The 19090-nt window shown below is 40.2% G+C and overlaps 2 protein-coding genes across 6 annotated transcripts; one reads left to right on the top strand and one right to left on the bottom strand.

Annotated features, from left to right (window-relative positions):
• Window positions 1–2788: 2788 nt before the first annotated feature.
• On the bottom strand, window positions 2789–12340 carry LOC118212159 (dual specificity protein phosphatase 26-like). 5 transcript variants are annotated; one of them, XM_035389799.1, is made up of 4 exons: window positions 11553–12340; window positions 10687–10894; window positions 9938–10149; window positions 2789–8835 (listed from the first exon to the last, which is right to left on the bottom strand). In XM_035389799.1, the coding sequence occupies exons 2-4, from the start codon at window positions 10863–10865 to the stop codon at window positions 8636–8638; spliced, it is 591 nt and encodes a 196-aa protein (XP_035245690.1). In that variant the 5' UTR covers window positions 10866–10894; window positions 11553–12340; the 3' UTR covers window positions 2789–8635. The 5 variants fall into 5 exon arrangements, with proteins under 5 accessions (XP_035245690.1, XP_035245689.1, XP_035245692.1 ...); XM_035389798.1 differs by having other exon boundaries at window positions 11623–12337; XM_035389801.1 differs by having other exon boundaries at window positions 11436–11573.
• A 3149-nt stretch (window positions 12341–15489) lies between these two features.
• Window positions 15490–18304, top strand: LOC118212204 (U6 snRNA-associated Sm-like protein LSm1). The gene is made up of 4 exons (XM_035389884.1): window positions 15490–15691; window positions 16270–16338; window positions 16588–16703; window positions 17033–18304. Exons 1-4 carry the CDS (start codon window positions 15646–15648, stop codon window positions 17201–17203), a joined length of 402 nt encoding a protein of 133 aa, XP_035245775.1. The 5' UTR covers window positions 15490–15645; the 3' UTR covers window positions 17204–18304.
• The last annotated feature ends 786 nt before the right edge of the window (window positions 18305–19090 follow it).

Here is a 19090-nt window from a genome sequence, read left to right on the forward strand (position 1 = left end):
CACTTTTGTCGTTAGGCCAGAACCACAGACACAGGAAAATTGCTAATTCCAAAATAGCAGCCGCAGTGAGCCAATGAAAAAATGATATGGATATGATATGGTATGGATATGACTTATCATTAGGAAATAAATGAAATAATAATTTAAAAATGTGATTTGTGTTGTCTAATATTACACTTTGTCTAAAGATCTGGAACCTTTCAGTATGAAAAATATTCAATAATAGAGGATGGCAGGAAAAGGGCAAATACTTTACACGCACACACACACACACACAGTTTTTTTTTTGCTACCATGGTTAATGATCTGCTTCTTGCTCTACATGTTCAAATCCCAAACATCACAAACATCCACAGACCTTGTTGTGCACGGTTTCATCAAAAACTATTTTCTACCAAAGTACATCAACTGTGTCTATTCGCACAAAGTCTCAACCAAAGCACGCCAGTATTCTGGGGTGCAGTGTTGACACTGTTGAGATTTGTTACTGCTGCGAATTGTGAATGAAAAAGTAACTCACTCCTGCACACACTTTCTCTGCAATTTATTATGTCATGATTATTTATTAAGTCAGGAGTGAGTTTCTTTTTCTTTTGCAAATGATTTACCAAAGGGGGTAAATCTGCCATTCCCAGCACCTCCACCTAAGATGAGTAGTGTGCATGCTGATCCTTTCTAGGGTTGAGATTTGTTACCAGCTTTTAGATTCCCCCCCCATTCTAAAGATCATCAGGAAAAGCAAAAATTCCCTCTTCATTTCACCTCTGGCTGACCAGATACTTTGTCCCCGCCCCTTGTTGCTCCGTTGTGCAACATGTGTGAAAGACATGTTAGTGTCCAGGAGAAGTCAGGCGCGAGCTGTGCAATCTTGGCTGTTCACCCCAAATGGACCTGACCTTCTCAGGGAATCCAACTGTGACGAAAATGTCCGCTGGAGAGTCCTAGATTTTAATCATCGGCCAGTGGGGAAAATTCTGGAAACGCGTGGTGGGGTAGAGAGTCTGAAAGAGGACCATTTATTTTAAAAAGGCAAGGAAGCAAAATTATCATCGCATAAGTGTTGCTTAAATTACATTAAAATCATTTTAGGCTTCATTTATTCAACCAGTGCTGGTCCAAATTGATGTATTGTTCATTACTGCCGCCCAGTGGCAGACAGAGGTTGAATTTATGTGAGGCATTAAAAAACTTCAGAATATGGTGGTAATAAATAATTATTAAATTACAAATAACTGCTTTACAAATGATCAAAAGTACTTACTGTTATAATAACGGTAACAATGATATCCCAGTGTAATTAGATATGTATACATATGATATTAAGCCAGGGATTCCAGGTTGAGAAATTCCACACAAGGATACAATCAGTTATGTTACTAAGAAATATTCTCTCATATCACTCCAGTTTGTAGGGCCTTTTTCAAGCTGACCATTTTTGCTTCATTCTCAATAACACTGTAACATACTTATTACAACAACAACATACTTGTTAATATTGTTTAGCTATTAACAGTTTAAAGGTCATAGAACACAGGTATAAGCAATATGTGAAGTATGTATAAGTCCATGATAGTTAAAAGTGTTAGTAAATATATAATTACTATTATTGGTAGCAACGACGGCATTGTGGGAGAAAGTGATAAAGAAAATTAAAACATGTAACACTTGAATCTGCGCATTCTGTAAATCAGGCAAAACAAAGGGAACCTTTTACAGCTGCTGGTGATTACATTTGCGCTTCTCTGGGGCTGAGCCATGTTACCTTCCTATTAGCCGAGATAACTTTTTGCATACTCTCCCTCATTGTCAAACAGAGTTGGAGTCAATTTTATTTCAATCCAGTCAATTCAAATAAATTAATTTAAATTTATTTTAAAAATTGAATTGAAAAATGACCTAAATGTTCTATGAAGGGTTTGTATCAGTAGAGCACTTTTCAGTTCATTTACTGAATTGAAATGGGACTGTCCCTGACCCTGTAGGCAAACCCGATTAAGTGCACCATGTGGGGGTAATCACTCAGATGATCTATTTAATATGTTGTTAATGATTCTCAAGTTGTAAAACTTAAAGAAGGATTTCTTAGTGATATGATTAAAACCACCTCAAAATTGGGTAATCTTAATGGTCACAAGGTTATGTATTATGCCCTCTCCTTAAGACATATGCGAGATTAAAGAGTTGGGTTTACACCTCATGGGAGAAGTGGATGTTCTCTTGGCCTGCACATGATATGCTGAGGTTCTGCTGTCTAAAAAGAAACTGGGTGGCTAGGGAAAGTGTTAAGGAAGTGTTCTAGTGCATTGGTGGGCCCCAAGGTCTGCTGCTGAGTCCAAACCGTGCCAGTTCTGACTGGCCGGCAGCCTTGCAGGACAATGCACACATGGGGATGTAAGGGTTTCTGTTAGCCATGGTGATAGAATTTTGTCACACAGCAGCGGCTCCTACTGGTCATTTGGGCAACATTCAGGCTGGTCTGCTATTCTTTGTATTGTCAAAAGTTGAGCTTCACATTAAGTATCGTTCTCTGATTCAACTCTGCGCAAGTCTGACTTCGGAACTGCAGTGTGATAAGAAGCAGCGGCTGACATCACATCCCTTGAGGAGTGTGTGCTTGTCTGCATTCTCTCAACAACGGAGGTTGGCGATGAGTGTCACAATAAGAGCATGATTGGGCATTCCAAATGGGAGAGAGAAGGAAAAAAAGGAAAAGTATCATCTTCAGTGGGAAATTAAATAGTGTGTCTACATACAGACAGAAAAGACAAAGCATAAACAACAAAGCGGAAAGGGTACTCCTAGCTAATGCAAGTTTATTTATTACACACAATTTTCAACAATACAGAGAGTTATTAAAAAGAAAGCATTAAAAAATGCAACAAAAATTGTTGTAAGTAACAAAGAATTGGGATACTGTACTTTTAAAATAAAAAATAATTAGTTAAGGCATCATGATCACCTCCGTTTGTTGTTTCATTTAAGTAATTCCACAGGTTTTTGGTGATATAAAAATAAGGATCAATAAAAAACAATTCAAGTATTCCTATAGAAAGGTTCTTTGTTAAAAATGGGACGGTAAGAATGTATAAACAGATTTCTGTAGTTCCTATTTTTACTTGGCACAAAAATACCCTACTGTCAAATGATCAGATAGTACGCACCAGATATAAGATGAAGTGATAACGAAAACACCATGATCCCATGTTTGGAATGCTTCTTTTTAGTCACCTACTTTACCACACTGTTTTCAGCTAACAGCTAATTCTTCAGAGCTAAAAGTTGCCAGATTGCCCTCAGAAAGTTGATTTTATGAAAAAAAGTCACTGTGGGTAGGGACTGGTGGTTATCCAGAGAGTAATTAAGTTCCTTTTCTACACGCATCCTTAATTTTGGACCACTCTAGTTCGATGAGCACATAAAATCCATATTACTAATTTTATTATGTTGTATAGAAGTAAAGATACAAGCATTAGCAATTTCTGAGTGTAAACTTTGCTAATTATTCTACACAGTGAAGGCAACATTGTGCCATACTGACTCATACTGAAGCCATACTGAAGTTTGCAATAGGGTACATTTTACAATTGTGTTGGTCTGTGTCCATCTCCACATTCTAGATTTAATGTAGCTGGCTAACAACATTGTGTTCTGTCACTTAATCCAATATTTCAATATTTTAATTCTCCCACAACAATAAGAATTATTATTTTTGGAAGGACTGAAAAAGTAGAACTAAGAAAAACATCACACTCGTGAAATTCATTACTTTTGTTTGGACACAATTACATTTAGGTAAAATCTTTGCTGATGAGAGCTATAGCACCACCCATCGACTGAAAGAGAAAATGCAGATATCTGGCTTCAGCTACGTTCAGTTAATGGATTTCATATTTTATGCCTGGCTGACATTTTGAATCCAGGAATGAAACAATTGCAAAACTCCCATTGCAAGGGGTCTGAGACACTTCAGGTCAGGATACCTATAGCATACTATCTGTAAGGTACAAGATGTCCTTGTACCTTGCATGAATTTACATGCACACAGGTTTTTTGTGTATTACTTGCAGAGCCTGTTAATTTTCTGCAAACATATGAGATACTTGAAATGACTACACAATGTATTGGCCTAAGTCAGGATACAAATACCATATTTTTTATTTATCGTTTGACTCGTACTGAGTGTGATTTTGATAATAAAATATATCAATGGCAGCATTTTCAACAGTTCTGTTTTAAATGTAGAAATAATAAGGCTGAAAAATAATGGCAAGGAAATAACATGTAGGACATGAAACACAAAACAGCTATAAAAAAACAAACGCATGCAAAAGAAACTTTGCTCTTACCGACTGATGCAACAAGTCTGAATCCTGACTTTTAACACTGGCAATGTTTTGCTTTCTTTTGTGCCTTTTCACAATATCTCCCCCCCCCCCACCCATTCTTATTTTTTACAATAATCTCACCGATGACCTTGTTTTTAGGGAGAGGGGATTCACAGGCAGTATAAACGAGTGCACACAAACACAAACACATAACTCACCAGCAGTCACAGTTAATTATGGCTAATGGTCCCCACACAACTGTACGACACATAATGCAATCGCAAAAATAAAACACAATAATCATTATGTAGTAATAAGCCAAGAACCCCCTTTGCATCTTCCGGTCATGGCCTCCCAAGGAGTCCACATATATTTCGGTTTTGAGGGCAGGGCTAAGGGAGGTGGAGGGCAGTGGTTAATCTAATGGTGCTTTCCTGTGACAACTCCACATTTACAGCCATGAGAAGGAGACTGCCGTACTGGGAACTTAACCTCGACATTAAGACATGTACTTTTACTGTTGTTTCAGTTAAAAAGAACCCAAAATTAATGTTTAGTTCAGGGCTTCCCGAAATATTGTCCTGAGAACCCCAATCTTACCCGAGAGGAGCCGGTGTGGGTGCTGGCTTTCATTCTGGCCCAGCCCTAAAGCATCTCATTCAACGAATCAAGGTCTTAAATCAAAAGATTGATTAGTTGAATGGTCTTGAATAGGGCTGCACAAGGGTCCGGTGTATATGTTTTTTTTGGGGGCGTTTTAGCACTTAAACGTTTAATTTAAGCCACTGATTGGCTAAAAGCTTGACATGCCTGGTTTCCAAGGCCTAAACTGACAGCTTTACAAGTTTACACCTGTAAATTCACAGCTCATTAGATTTCATTAGATTGTAGCTATTTTAGACTGGAAACCAGGCATATGACTGATTTTGGGAAGCCCTGTAGAAAAATGTTGGTGTAATCTTGATTGCAGACGACCTGCCTGGCTGGATGGGGCTAAGTAAAATTTTGAGAACATGTACCAATACCCTGATGCTGCGGCTTGTGGAAAAAAAACATCAATGCTAGATGTCTTTGACAATGGTTCTGTATGAGACAACAGCCAATTAAGTGAACGCTAATCCTGAAATATATTGCCTTGGACAGCAACTCGCTGTAATACAACCATACTGACCCGACAAGGTGGAATGCTCGCTTGGTAGCTGCCATGTCAGTTGACATGTCAACTGAGGAGGAATGTTTTTTTTTTGTTTTTTTTTAAACCTCAAAAGCTCCCTTGCTCAAAGGATGTGGGTGAATAAAAACACTGTCAGGAGAAAATTACTCTTCACATGAGCAATTAAAACAAAGAGAAAGGGAGTCTCAAAGTTGAGCCTTGATCAGACAGGGCAGACTGCTGTGACATTTTTTCTCAGGTTTTAGAAAATACGGTTAATTAGCTAAAGAAGAACTGTAAGTCAATTCCCAAAGGGGATTTACTGACACTGATCTGCATACCTTACCTCTAGAAACCTGCTGTAAAAGCATAGCGCACTGTCATGGTTTTAGAGGTTTAGTACAGGAGGCCAGCAGCTGCCGCGGGAACTTAATTTAATTGCCAACCACAGGATTAGTCGGAGCGTGCACTTTTGGGGTTGAATCAGAGTGTGCATGAAGGGGCTGTCAAAGTGTGCACTTTTAGGTTGAATCAGAGTGTGCATGCAGGGGCTGTCAAAGTGTCCACTTTTAGGTTGAATCAGAGTGTGCATGCAGGGGCTGTCAGAGTGTCAAAGTGTTTACTTTTCAGTTGAATGAGAGAGTGCACTTGTAGGGGCAATCAGAATGTGCACACAGGGGCAGTTGGAGTGTGCAGTTTAGGTTGAATCAGTGTACACTTGTAGGGGCAATCAGAGTGTGCATGCAGAGGCAGTCAACGTGTGCACAAAACAAACCCCCTCATCCCTACCAACTCAAATATTCCCAAACTCCTTGTGAACACGTCAAGGAGCAACATTCCAATCTGGCACAACACATTACCTGCAGCTGAATATCCTATTTTAAGATCCTGAAAAACAATCTGCAAACATTCCTAAACTCCTTGTGGACATTTCAAGGAGACATACTCCTAGTTTGGCTCATCACAGGACCTGGAGTTCAAAACAAAATAAAAAGATCCTGCAGCATTACGAGGCTGCACCAGAGACGTCCGTCCTGTCTCAAACAACTTTCCCCTCCTGTCCTCCAAATTCTGTCCATATTAAGCATGTACTGCCCTGGGCAGTATCACTGATATGAGATCCACAGTTCAGCTGTTTAACTTTGGATGCGGTAAGCAGCCTCGTGTGAGATACTGTATAAGGAGTGGGGAAATTACCTTTAAGAAGCTCAAGCTCAAGTAAGCACAATGTATTTATTTTAATATGTGTATGTAGGTTTATGATTATATGGAAGTCAGTGTACACGATTAACTGTATCTTACAAGAATAATGTTTGAGATCAACATGCCAGCTAAGGCTTTTCTTCTCTTATTTCAGGACAAATTTTCCAAATAGAAAAAAAAAACACTTACTATCATAAGACAAATACTGAAGAAACTTCTCAGAGCTAATAAGACAAACACTGAAGAAACTTCTCAGAGATGTGAAAATCAGAGAGAGACTAATGATGACACACTAGAGAATAAATTGTACACTTTCCTATTTCCAGAAGAACACCACTGCACAATAACAGCAGTCTATGCCCAAGCTGCAGTACTCGCTAATTCTCTGTTTCACAGGACAAAGGAAGATTTTACACTGAAACTACTCCAAAAGGACAACACAGGCACACTCACTTGGCCACAATCCAACTCTGAACATCTACAGACTACAGGATATGCTACATTTGAACAGAGCTGGCCTGTATTACACACTCGGCAGCTCAGTGCTACACAACACTGTCTGGATTCCTACTGTACGACACACAAAACGGAAAGGAAGCCATAGCCTGCAGAAACACGGATGCAGCAGCGGGCGACTGAACTGAAGATGCTTGAGGTATTTATCGCTCCCAAAAACCTCCCGACGGCCCTTTGCTGCGTTGTTGGCCCCTCCTTGGTATCTGTCCAGTCAATTTCTGTCAGAATACAGTCACACTGGAATACTGTAACTTTCTGTCACACTACGGCAGAAATGGAGTAACCCTGTCACACTATATTAGCAGTGGAGTAACTCCAAAGTTCAGTTGGAACAACAACTCCATTACAGGGTGCCCTAGGGAAAGAGAGAGAGAGAGAGAGAAAAAAGACAGAGCAAGATAGAGAGAGAGAGAGAGAGAGAAAGAGAGAGAGATTGCTCTCCTGACTGAGAGGAAGCTCTAAACCAGTCATAGACAAGCCTCCTACATCCATTTGGCCATTTACAAAAATTCAGCACTTCACAATCCAGGCAGTTGAAGCTTTAAATAAGAAATTTAAGGAGCGTATGGCGTACTGATCCGCGTCCTCTGCATCCCTTTCCTCTGAAAGCCAGAGGGGATCGCAATGGTTGGTTTGCTCAAGACTAAGCTTGTGAACTACTTAGAATTCTCCAGAACACAGTCAGGCTGTGACATCAGCACTTTAAAACCCCAGGATAGCGAGGTCACCCAGTAGGCAGGCATACATAGGTATCAGTACCAGAGCACACATTTCAGACTGTTCAACCTTCTTCAGTGACTGGACTGCAAAGCTGACATCTGTCTGTGCCATTTGGCTATTTTGCAAAAAAAAGGAGCTAATGTATATAAAATATTACGGTTTCCACAATTCGGTTTTTCAGTGAGCAGCTCTGGTCACCCAGAAACAACGAAGTGATGCTACATTTCGATTCTGTGCACCAAACATGTGCAATGCTTTAGTCTCCAGACAAGTTTTTGTATAAAATTAATACAAACTCTGTGCGAGACAAACTCACATACGTGTCTGCTGAGTAGCCTGCAATCGCACAAGAGGATGTCAGTGGAGGCAGAGTTTACAGATTTACTTGTTTGGCTGTGTTATGTAGATACACAGCTGTGTGGGGAAGGCCCCATCTACCCCGAATGCCTGTCCGTGGAATCGCAATAAGTGATCAGGGATGGAATCTGATCAAGAGGAGAGAGGGAACATGGCGTCTGACTGACAGTACAGTATGTCCCCTGAACAGTACACCAGTACACAAGTGAAAAAACTCATCTCACAGAGAGAGAGAGAGAGAGAGAGAGAGAGAGAGGGAGAAACAAAGAGAGAGAGAGAGAGAGAAAGACAAAGAGAGAGAGGGTTTTGAGGATGCTGTGGAGATCGTATACTTGAGCGCTGCTTCATCGCCCCTCCCTCCTTAGGTTTTGCGGCTGTCGCGAAGGATGCCGTCCAGCCCGTTGAGCTGCCTCAGGAAGCCGCGGTTTGGGATGACCCCGCGGTGGTCCTTCACCGTCCGGATGGCCTCCACCAGGGTCATGTTCTGACGGATCATCAGGTAGGCTAGCACCAGCGTGGCGGACCGGCTCACTCCCACGGCGCAGTGCACCAAGATCTTCCCTGCACAGCCACAGAACCGGACCAGGAAAACACAAACCACAGTTACCTCTACCGTCGCTGTCAAACCTGGTAAGTACGACACACTATTGTATAAGTTGCACCATTTTAATTAATAAATTGACAGAAACCTGAATCTTATACAACAGGTTTTACAAAGTTAACAAAGCCAGTAAGCTACTCATTTCACAGCTTCCAGGAAGAAAACTAATTTGAAAGGCAGCAGTTGGCCATGAGAACGGTACAGGGTGGTATATGCACAGGCTTTAAAATTTTAAGAATTACTTTTAGATTTCAACATATCAGTCAGCTCCACAGGCCACCTAGCCTGCAAGCACACAGTGTCCACTAGTGTGCGCTGTTGGCAAAGCTGCAGGTCCACAGGTGTTTTGAAAATGGCCCACACAGTCCACACTAGTGCAGTGGTTTTCAAACTCTGTCCTGCGGGTCCTATGCATGTGTGCATGTTTGTTTTTTGTTACAGCCAACCTCTTCCTGAATTAAGGTAGTAACACATATATTCTTTCATAATGTTTCTTTCATAATTTTTCCCTTAAACTTAGTAGGCTACAATGCAGGTTTGGCATATCATTTGCTTTGTCTGTTAGTTTCAGTTTCATTTGTCTGCATTTTCACCAATTAGTAGCCTAATGATTTGCCTCAGTCTTTCATTTCATCAGTAAAATTCTTTTTTAAATAGCTTTTTAAGTAATTGTAATTATAATAGAGCACAATAAGCACAATAAGAATATGGGACTTTGGCATGCATATCTATTTCTGACATAATGTGTCTTAACAGGGTGAATAATCCCTCAAAACATGAAAAGTTTCGAAGAAAAAGAACAGCTTGTTGAAATTCTGGGACTGCAACTGCGGTTGGGTTGAAAACCAGCATACTGTATACAATGGTCTCCCGGGACTGAGTTTGAGAACCACAGCGCTAGTGGACAAGTTTTAGGGCAGCGGAGATACAAAATAGTTGCTGCTAGCAGACTGCTGCTGTTTCATTTAGCAAAAGCGACAGCTGGCACTGACGGTGGACTGATAGATGCTTGCTCACTGGGCAGTGCCAGGCGGTTTTGATTTGTTGTCGGCAGTCACTCACCCCCAGTGCTGAGCGCTTTGTGGATGAACTCAGCCGCTGGGTAAAAGTTGACGCTCATGTCGAACGTGGGCGAGTCGTGCGCCTCGATGCCGTGGTAGGTGATGTTCATGCCCTCGTAGTACTCTGCTCCGCCTCGCCACTTAGTATGCGCGCAGTTCAAGATGTGGGTGATTCCCAGCTTCACCAGTTCACGGCGGTCAGCAGCAATGTCTCTGCAATGTTATTTCTTGTTAATATAATTTGCACAGTTAAATCACCATTTTTTAAAAACCATAGAAACAGGCTTTAGGGGGCTGTGGGTGTGCAGTAATACTTACATTACATATGTGTGTAATGTTCCTTTCCTACAGTGTATAATGCTCAGTGTTATTTTAACTATAACATGGGTTTATATGCATCCATGAGAGATTAAATGTAATTTATTTGATACTACGCATTTTCAAGTATAAATGACTTGTCTTGAGTTTAAATTTATTCATCTAGCCTAAAAGATTACAATGTTTAAAAAAACCTTTACCAGTTTTGGTAAATGACAACCCATTACTTTACTCATGTAATGGTGCGACTGGTTACTGTCTGTATGATTATACTAACGATGACTGTGAAAGGACATGTAATTTAATGTCCCAACAAGTATACAACCATTTTATCATTGAGAAATCGGAGTAGGCTATGATCATTTGTGATCAGTAACTGGGCTAAAAATGTAATTATATTCATGGCAAGAAAAGACTAAAACAGTGACTTACTGGTCGCCAATGTAGAGGCCTGGCCAAACTTCGTCTGCGTGGTTGCAGGCGGTTTTCCCCGTGTACAGGAGCCGCTCGAGCTCGGCCACGGTCAGCACTGGCGAGCCGCGTTCCGAGTCCCTTCTACTCGGGGACCGTGAGCTGCTCCGAGACCGAGAGAACCTTGACATGAACGCCATTGGAGAAGCTGAATTCGGTGGAGATTAGCCTTTGCAGGGAAAAAAAAACAGCCCAATAACCACTCTCGCTTTTCTAATTCGGAATACGATAAAACAGGGAAACACAGATTAGCATATTTACGTGAAACACGAAAATAACTCCACAGGTACTAGCCTGCTGACTTAAAATGATTCTGGCATCCACGTGCAGTATTTTTCTAAAATTATTTGGGGATAATTACCTTCCTATTCGCCCACATACATCAATGTGTGTAACATATTTTAATAAGCTCCAAGTAGGCTACATCACTGGTTTTCTTGTAAATAAACAAAATGCTTGAAAACATAGCACACCGATAAACTTTAGGGCTACATGGCCATACGCAAAACATCCATGCATAATCTAGTAGGCTACTATCTGTTCAAATTAAATGAAGCAGATGAATGAAATACACGTTTTCGTACATTGCCTACATAATATTCGTTTACTTTCATTGACATGCTTTTTACCACCAGACCCCCCGCCCTTATTTCGTATTATTTCACTATAACTGATAATTAGGTATTTTTTTTACTCGATCATTCATTCACCGTAGCTAATGCGGCTCAATGTCAGCAACGTCAAGAGAATGCAATTCACACACGACGAAATCCCCCCCGTCGGAGAGAGAAAAATACATCACAAAACCAGGAGTGGTGCAAAATTACACATAATGTCGCTTCGTGCAGAATTCCTCACTGGCGACGCTCGATGGACTCCGGGCAGCAGTGTCCGTACCTGAGATGGTGCACGTCTCAGTCCGCCTCAGTCCTGGCACGAATATTCCAGCACAGAGCAAGAAGCCATGTTTTCAAACATCCATACAGTATCAAACGCACTGTGTAAAGCGGTAAAGTGATTTGTTTATTTATGCGATGTCATTAACGCCCTTCCAAAACATCCACAATGATAGCATCTTTGCATCAACAAGTAAAAACTCACAATATGTGCTGGGGATAAAAAAAAGGCCTAACATTAATTACAAATATAAAAATATAGCTTTGGTAAAACAGGACATAGCTACATTACTTTCCCCCCAAAAGAACTGGCTTGGAATATTCGGTGAACCTGCTATAAGTCCGTTATTTCGAAGGCTATTATACTGCTCTCCGATCCACACGTAGTTTAAACTAAATGCTTCACGGGCGCATTAATTACTAAAGGTCTTCATCCCGTACCGCTTTTTCACAGTAACACGGCTTGCCCACATTTAACACCTGCATGCCTGTTCTTTATTGGATGTAGGAGACCATAAAATATTGTCGTATCAGATTATGTAGGCCTACACTAATTTAGACTGCAACCGCAACGACCAACAGGTAAGATTTAGTTGTTACGCACCATTTATCATGCCTATACACACATACACGCAGGCATGAACTATAAAAAATACTACAAAAACCATTTGGATCATAGTCACACCTCCGTCATTCAAAGGCAAAAGCCAAAACATTCATTCAAACTAATCTTCATACTGTAAAATGATTCATTTATTCACGATTGAAATAAAAAGAAGTTAAATTGTAAAAATAAATAAAATAATAAAAAGCAAATAACAATGTATAATAACAGCCCAATAATCCACACAGGCTATGATTTTCATTGTTCAAGACTTTAGTGCCATCTTGTGATGTAAATATTTATTGCAATTTTTTGGTTCAATAAACGATGTAAAAACACCCGAACCTTCTAGTTGTAAAGCTAGCCATATTCGTGGATTAGCCTTTCCAAAATTGCATTTACTATGAATGTATTTCCACAATAATACGTACCATTACTTTATTTCAAAAGATGATATCTTATACCAGGATTTACTATGCTTTACCCTGATCTACCATGATTTCTGTTTTTGAAGCTTTTATGATGGGATCCTGTTCTCAGTCAGGATATTTACCATGATTAGCCTTTCCTAAAATAGTATTTACCATGACTCTATTTCTACAAATTATATTTACTATTATTCGATTTCTGTCACAGGGAATCATGAGGTGGAACCTACACGCACTTGAGAAACCAGGGTTTAAAATAAGTTAAATAGCCTTTATCGAGGAATTGACAAAAATAAGACAGAAACACTAGGAATTGGTGGTGGGTGCCCTCTGGTGGTTCTTTGAGGGCACCATGGCAGGGCACCCCTCCTGACGAACGGCTCCCAGAAGACAACCAGAAGACATCAGAAGACAAACTGGGAAAGGCAGCAAAGAGCGCAAAATGCCTTCCAGAATCCGGAAGGGAACTGGGCACCTTAGTCTGAAACAATGTAGTTTAAACATGTGCTGGACGATCAATTCTACGGTTTCGCGTGCAGAAGGTAACTTAGGCGAGGGAATGAAAACCTGTTGAAAACCTGGCAACTACTACTATGGTAATGAACCCATCAGAAGGTGGTAACCCCGTGATGAAGTCCATCGCAATGTGTGACCAGGGACGACTGGGGATAGGAAGAGGATAGTATCAGCTGGTGGAAGACGCAAAATTTTACTCGCGCAGATGGAACAGACTGTGATGAAGTAGCTGACCACCGCCATGGGAGGCCACCAGAATCTCCTCTAGACAAATTCCAGCATGCACTGGACTCCAGGAAGAGCTTGGAATTGTGGGCCCATTGCAGGACCTTTGAATAGACAGAAGATAGAACAAACAAGTCCTCGCCCCCCAGGATCAGGTTCTCACCCTTTTGCCTCCTTAACAAAGGACTCAACACTCCAGAAGATTGGCACAGTGATTATGGAGCTAGGGGCAATAGATCCAGGGCCTCTCTCTTTCTCTGAGTGGTCAAATTGCTGGGAGAAGGCATCCTGCTTAGTTTTTCTGGATACAGGTCTGTAAGAGATTGTCAAAGAACAAAGTCTGTATGGCCCCACAAGGGTTAAGCTTACTGGATGTAGGCTTTTATGTAAGTTTTTATAGTCCATGAACACAATGAATGGATGTTTGGCCCCCTCTGACTAATGCCTCTATTCCTTGAGTGCTAGTTTGATGGCTAGCAATGTGCTGTTGGCAACATTATAATTTCTCCCTGAGGGGCTCAGCTGCCGGAGAAAAATGCACAGGGGCAAACCTTTTGGGACTTGTGATCACACTGAGAAAACACTGAATCCCACATCCAAAATGTCTACTTCCTCTAAAAAAGTAAGGAAGGACCAGGGAGGGTTAAAATAGGCGCAAAAGTTAATTTTTTCACTTGATGAAGGCTGCTTCCGCCTCAGTAGTCCAGTGGAATGGGGCACTGACCATTTTGTTAAGGCTGCAGCCAGTGAAATAAAGTTTGTAACGAACCTCCAATAAAAATGAGAAAACCCCAAGACCCTTTGTAGTTGCTTGACCGATGTGGGGCAGGGTCATTCACAGACAGCTCACACTTTCCTGGGGTCCATCTGTATATTTCCATGGAAAATTATATCCCTAGAAATGACAGTGGATGAGTAAAATTCATACTTTTCAAGTTTTACATACACTTTCTTGTCCAAAATATGATATAAAAAGTCAAAGAATCTTTACTGGAGGACTTGATAAAAATTAGAGAGAATACTAGAGACTAGACATAGGATGCTGATCTTTTAACAGGCGGGTGAACACATAGAGACAAGGCTAGGGAAACACAGACCAAGCCATGTGACAAAAAACACCAGGGGTTTAAACAGTGTTTCACAGCAGGGGAAATAGTGGAACTGACTACCCAGGGACCCTAGGAGGAGGGGGTCCTCAAAGAGCCTGTAATTATTTTCAAACATTTTCAAAAGATGGAAAAGGGCCCCACAGAGGCTGCATTTGCACAGACCCCCATAAATGTGTGGAACACCCCTGGGTTTAAATACCAGAACTAACAGGTGAATCAACGTATGCTAACGAGACAGACGTGCTGAAACCAAAACCACTAATAGAATAAGAAGAATTAAGAGGAAAAAATAAGACAGGAACACCAGGAATGGATGGTGGGCAGCCTCTGGTGGTTCTTCGAGGGCACCATGACAATTCTTACAAAGTATGTTTACTATGATTTATGCTGATTTACCAAGTTTCCATGTTTGAAGCGTTTATACCAGGATTCTGTTATGAAAGGATATATACCATGGTTTACCATTGCAAAATCATGTTTACCATGTTTTTATTTCCACAAATAATATTTGCCATAATTTTATTCCAAAAATAGGATATCTACCAGAATTTACTATGCTTTACCATAATTTGTATTTTTGAAACTTTTATACCAGGATCCTGTTGTCAAATGGGATATTTACTGTGATTAACCCATGATATGCCCCAAAATAGAATTGTACTTCCACAAATCACATTTGCCATGTTCCATTCCCACAGAGGATTTTACCATGATTCATCCTGATTTACCAGGTTTCCATGTTTGAAGATTCTATGCCTGGATCCTGTTATAAAGCAGGATATTTACCATTATTAGCCTTTCAAAAATGGTGTTTAGCACATTTCTGTTTCCAAAAAGAGGATATTTACCCTGATTTCCGATGAGAAAAGAAGGGGCTGGTAATCGACAGGCAATAGGCTACTGCCTACCAGGCGCCTTTCAGGGCAAAGTGAAGTCGACGCCTTGAGCGAATAGGAAGTCTGTATGGTCTGTATAACGCAAAAAAGGGTTAACCCTGGCAGGAAGTGACTTCCAGCGCCTTTCCCACTTCCTGCGATGCAAGGATGCACATTGTTTGGAAGATCCGTGGCCTTTTACAGACAAAATAGGCTCTTTAAAATATTCCAATTGAAACAAAATTGTGGACAGTCGCGTGGAGCAAAATGAATTATATGCCGGGAACAGCTAGCCTCATCGAAGATATCGATAGTAAGCGCAGTCGATAAGGTTGTACTCACTGGCTAACTAGCTAATGTTAACATGCAAACTTACGTTAGCCAGCGACTTAGCAGTTAACTAATCAGTTAATTAGTTGTTTAATCAGCCACCGTAAACTGAATTTTATGCACTTTAAATTATTCCACACAGTAATTTCATAGGCACATCATGTCGCAATATTACAATCCACAAGTTTGTAAGCAGCGCAGTCACTTGTTATCCAAACGATTCGCTATGTTACTAACTTTATAGTTCTCCATTAATCATGTTAAGGTTAGAAAGTTTGCCATGCAGCTGCAGAATTCTCATTATTTTTCGAAATTAAATGAGCAATCGTTACAGGCATTAACATAACCTGGCTAATATTATTAAGATTTTAACTGTAACATCGTTCTGGTCGATGGCAACAACTTTCTGTTAGATGCTGTTTATCTGGCAAAAGGATAAAGTGAAATGTCACTGCGTTAATATGATGAAATTTGACGTAGGCTATACGTTAGACCTTGCTGAGAGTTTGATCGTGCGTTAATGTATTATTGCGTTCAAAGGCTTTTCCATTTCATTTTCAGAGAAGCACCTCGTTCTACTGCGAGACGGCAGAACGTTGATCGGATTTCTGAGAAGCATCGACCAGTTTGGTATGTAAGTACACTGGTGGTATTTGCCCTGTATTGCAAGGTTAACTAGTAAGCTTATTGGGTATCGCGGCCTCAGTAGGCTACAGCTGGAAATGTACAGAATCGTTTAATGTAGCTATGTGCGTGTTGCTAGGACTATGTTATATACGTTACCTATGTTACGTCATTAATGCACATATTCAATATGAATTGTGGATGTTATTGTAACACACGAACCTCCTTTCTTATGTATATGTGTGTGATTTTCAGCAAATCTGGTTTTACATCAAACCGTGGAAAGAATACACGTCGGCAAGAAATATGGCGACATTCCGAGAGGAATATTCATAGTCCGAGGAGAGAACGTAGTTCTTCTGGGAGAGATCGTGAGTCTCTCTCATGGACATGTGTGCATGCTTTTTAAGTTTGCTTCTGCGCGGTACAGGATAATTATGTGACCCATACAGATGTATAAGATTGAGCTCTTACGAATGTTTGAGAGCTTGAAATTGAATGTGCGTTTGAGAATTGAATGTTCTTTTGAAAGGTGAGGACTTTTAGTGTTGTATTCAGTAACATGATTGTGCATTTGAGTTACTGAATGTGCCTTAGATAAACTATATTTAAGAGTTCAGATGTGCTTTTTATAGTTTGGGTGTGCATTTAAGAGACTGGATTTGCATTTGGGAGCTTGAATGTGTGTTTGCTTGGGCAGGACCTGGAGAAGGAGTGTGACACAGTCTTAAAGCAAGTGTCCATCGAGGAGATCCTGGAGGAACAGCGGGCACAGCAGCAAGCTAAGCTGGAGGCAGAGAAAGCCAAGCTGCAGGCACTGAAGGAGAGAGGACTCTCGGTTCCCAGAGCAGACGTATTGGATGAATACTGAGACAAACAACGCACTTTTTTCTTTTAGTTTTTCTAAACATATTTATGCTTAAGCTGACATTCTGACAAACCTTCAGGTTGGTGTTGGGGAAACTAAAGACAATGATGGTTGAGAATTTTGTTCTGAAAATTGAATCTTTATTTTTTTTATTTTTGTGTGGTCAGGTTGCAGTTAAATTTGAATGGGAAATATGTATAAACCACAATCCTATTGGCACATTTAGATGTGTGAAGCCATCTTGGGGCCTGAGGTCCTGAAAAAGAAGCACTTGTTTTTGCTGGTTTAGTTATTTTCATTGTTACTTGGTCAAAAATAATGAGCTTGATTTATAGTGAGAATTTTATTTTAACAGCTCTCTGAAGATGGCCTGATGGCTTGTTTTAGTTGCTGCTTATATCGAAAGAGATAAATACCAGGTAAATTACTGGAAACATTTTTGTTCTATTAAATATTGGTTTTTAAATTTTGTTATTCAAAGGTGCTCATGGAGTCTAATTTAAATGGTATAATGGCCCTGCGTTATGTAAAATTTGAAAAGTTTAGATGGTGTAATCATACCACAGATGGCTCCTGCTACCCGTGGTATTTAGAAAGATGCAGTGAACTACGTAATGATCCTGCAATTAATGTGTCACCACTAGGGGGAGAACGTCTACATAAAACAGAACCACTGTGATATCCATTTGTGGGAGAAGCAAGAAGTATAATATTTGATACTGGACTGAAATGTTACTACACTTAACCTCACTGTACTGGAAGTATAAACAAATGTGCAGTTAGACCTGTTTTTTTTGGCTCTTTTTTAGATTCCTAATCAAAGCCTTCAACTGCAGAAGGCCAAAACTAAAAATGGCCTGATGTAATTGCTTTGTCGGATAACACACAAAGTTAAATTTAATTTTATCAAGTCACAGAATTTCCACACCCTTTTCATTACTTAATATAGAACTATTTGAAATGGACGCATGGTTTGCAATCGGCACACTTTCACAGGGCAATATTTTACCACTTCAAAATACACTTACACAAAGTGAAATATACCACATATGTGTGTGCGTGTGTCACATTGTAATGTGAATTATTAAAACAATGTTAAACATACTTTCTATGTATCGCGCACAAACATAAATGGTTATTTCCTTCTGTCATTGACCATAAATTAAAGGAGACACAGGGGAACACTTACCCGGGACCATTTGTGCTTTTGGGGACTAGTGGAAGTGGAGGCCTGGATGAAAAGATAATCACTGTCTACAGCCTGGGTCATTCTAGAGAACATTCCATTCTGTTCTCAACATTCAACATGATATTATTTCTTATCTCAGACCTCCCCCCATGACTTGTTCAATGAAACCGTTTGTTGAGTGAATTCTGGCGATAAAATATAAAGGCATGATGATTGAATGCAGAGGTCAGTTTCATGGAGCAGCCAAATCTCACTGTACACCTGTCAACATGGTGATATTTTAAAATTTGAGTAATTATGCCCAAGGCACTGGAGACTTGCATGCTGAATATCTGTCACTAAATAACAGGCAAAAAATAAGCCTATACACGGCTCATAGACATGAATCTACTGAGTCTTTCCTGTATGTGTAGTTAATTATACTTTCTCCTTCGTTATCAATATCAGACTGAGTGATATTGCTTATGTACAGTGATGCTGAAAACGCCTAAATTTGGAATACAATTTCGTAATTAAAAGTACACTTTCTTAAAAAATAATTGTGCATTCAAGTTTATTATACTTCAACTTTTCAGCCTTGTTTTCCCATCTTCAGTTTACAGTAGTACTGAAGAAGGGGTGGCTGCTAAATGCTATATCAGTTTGTGACAAGCTGGCATGCATCCTCTCTCGTTCGTGCGTCAGGACCAGCAAGTGGGTAC

This window comes from Anguilla anguilla, chromosome 14 (assembly GCF_013347855.1).
Source record: "Anguilla anguilla isolate fAngAng1 chromosome 14, fAngAng1.pri, whole genome shotgun sequence".
NCBI lineage: Eukaryota > Metazoa > Chordata > Actinopteri > Anguilliformes > Anguillidae > Anguilla > Anguilla anguilla.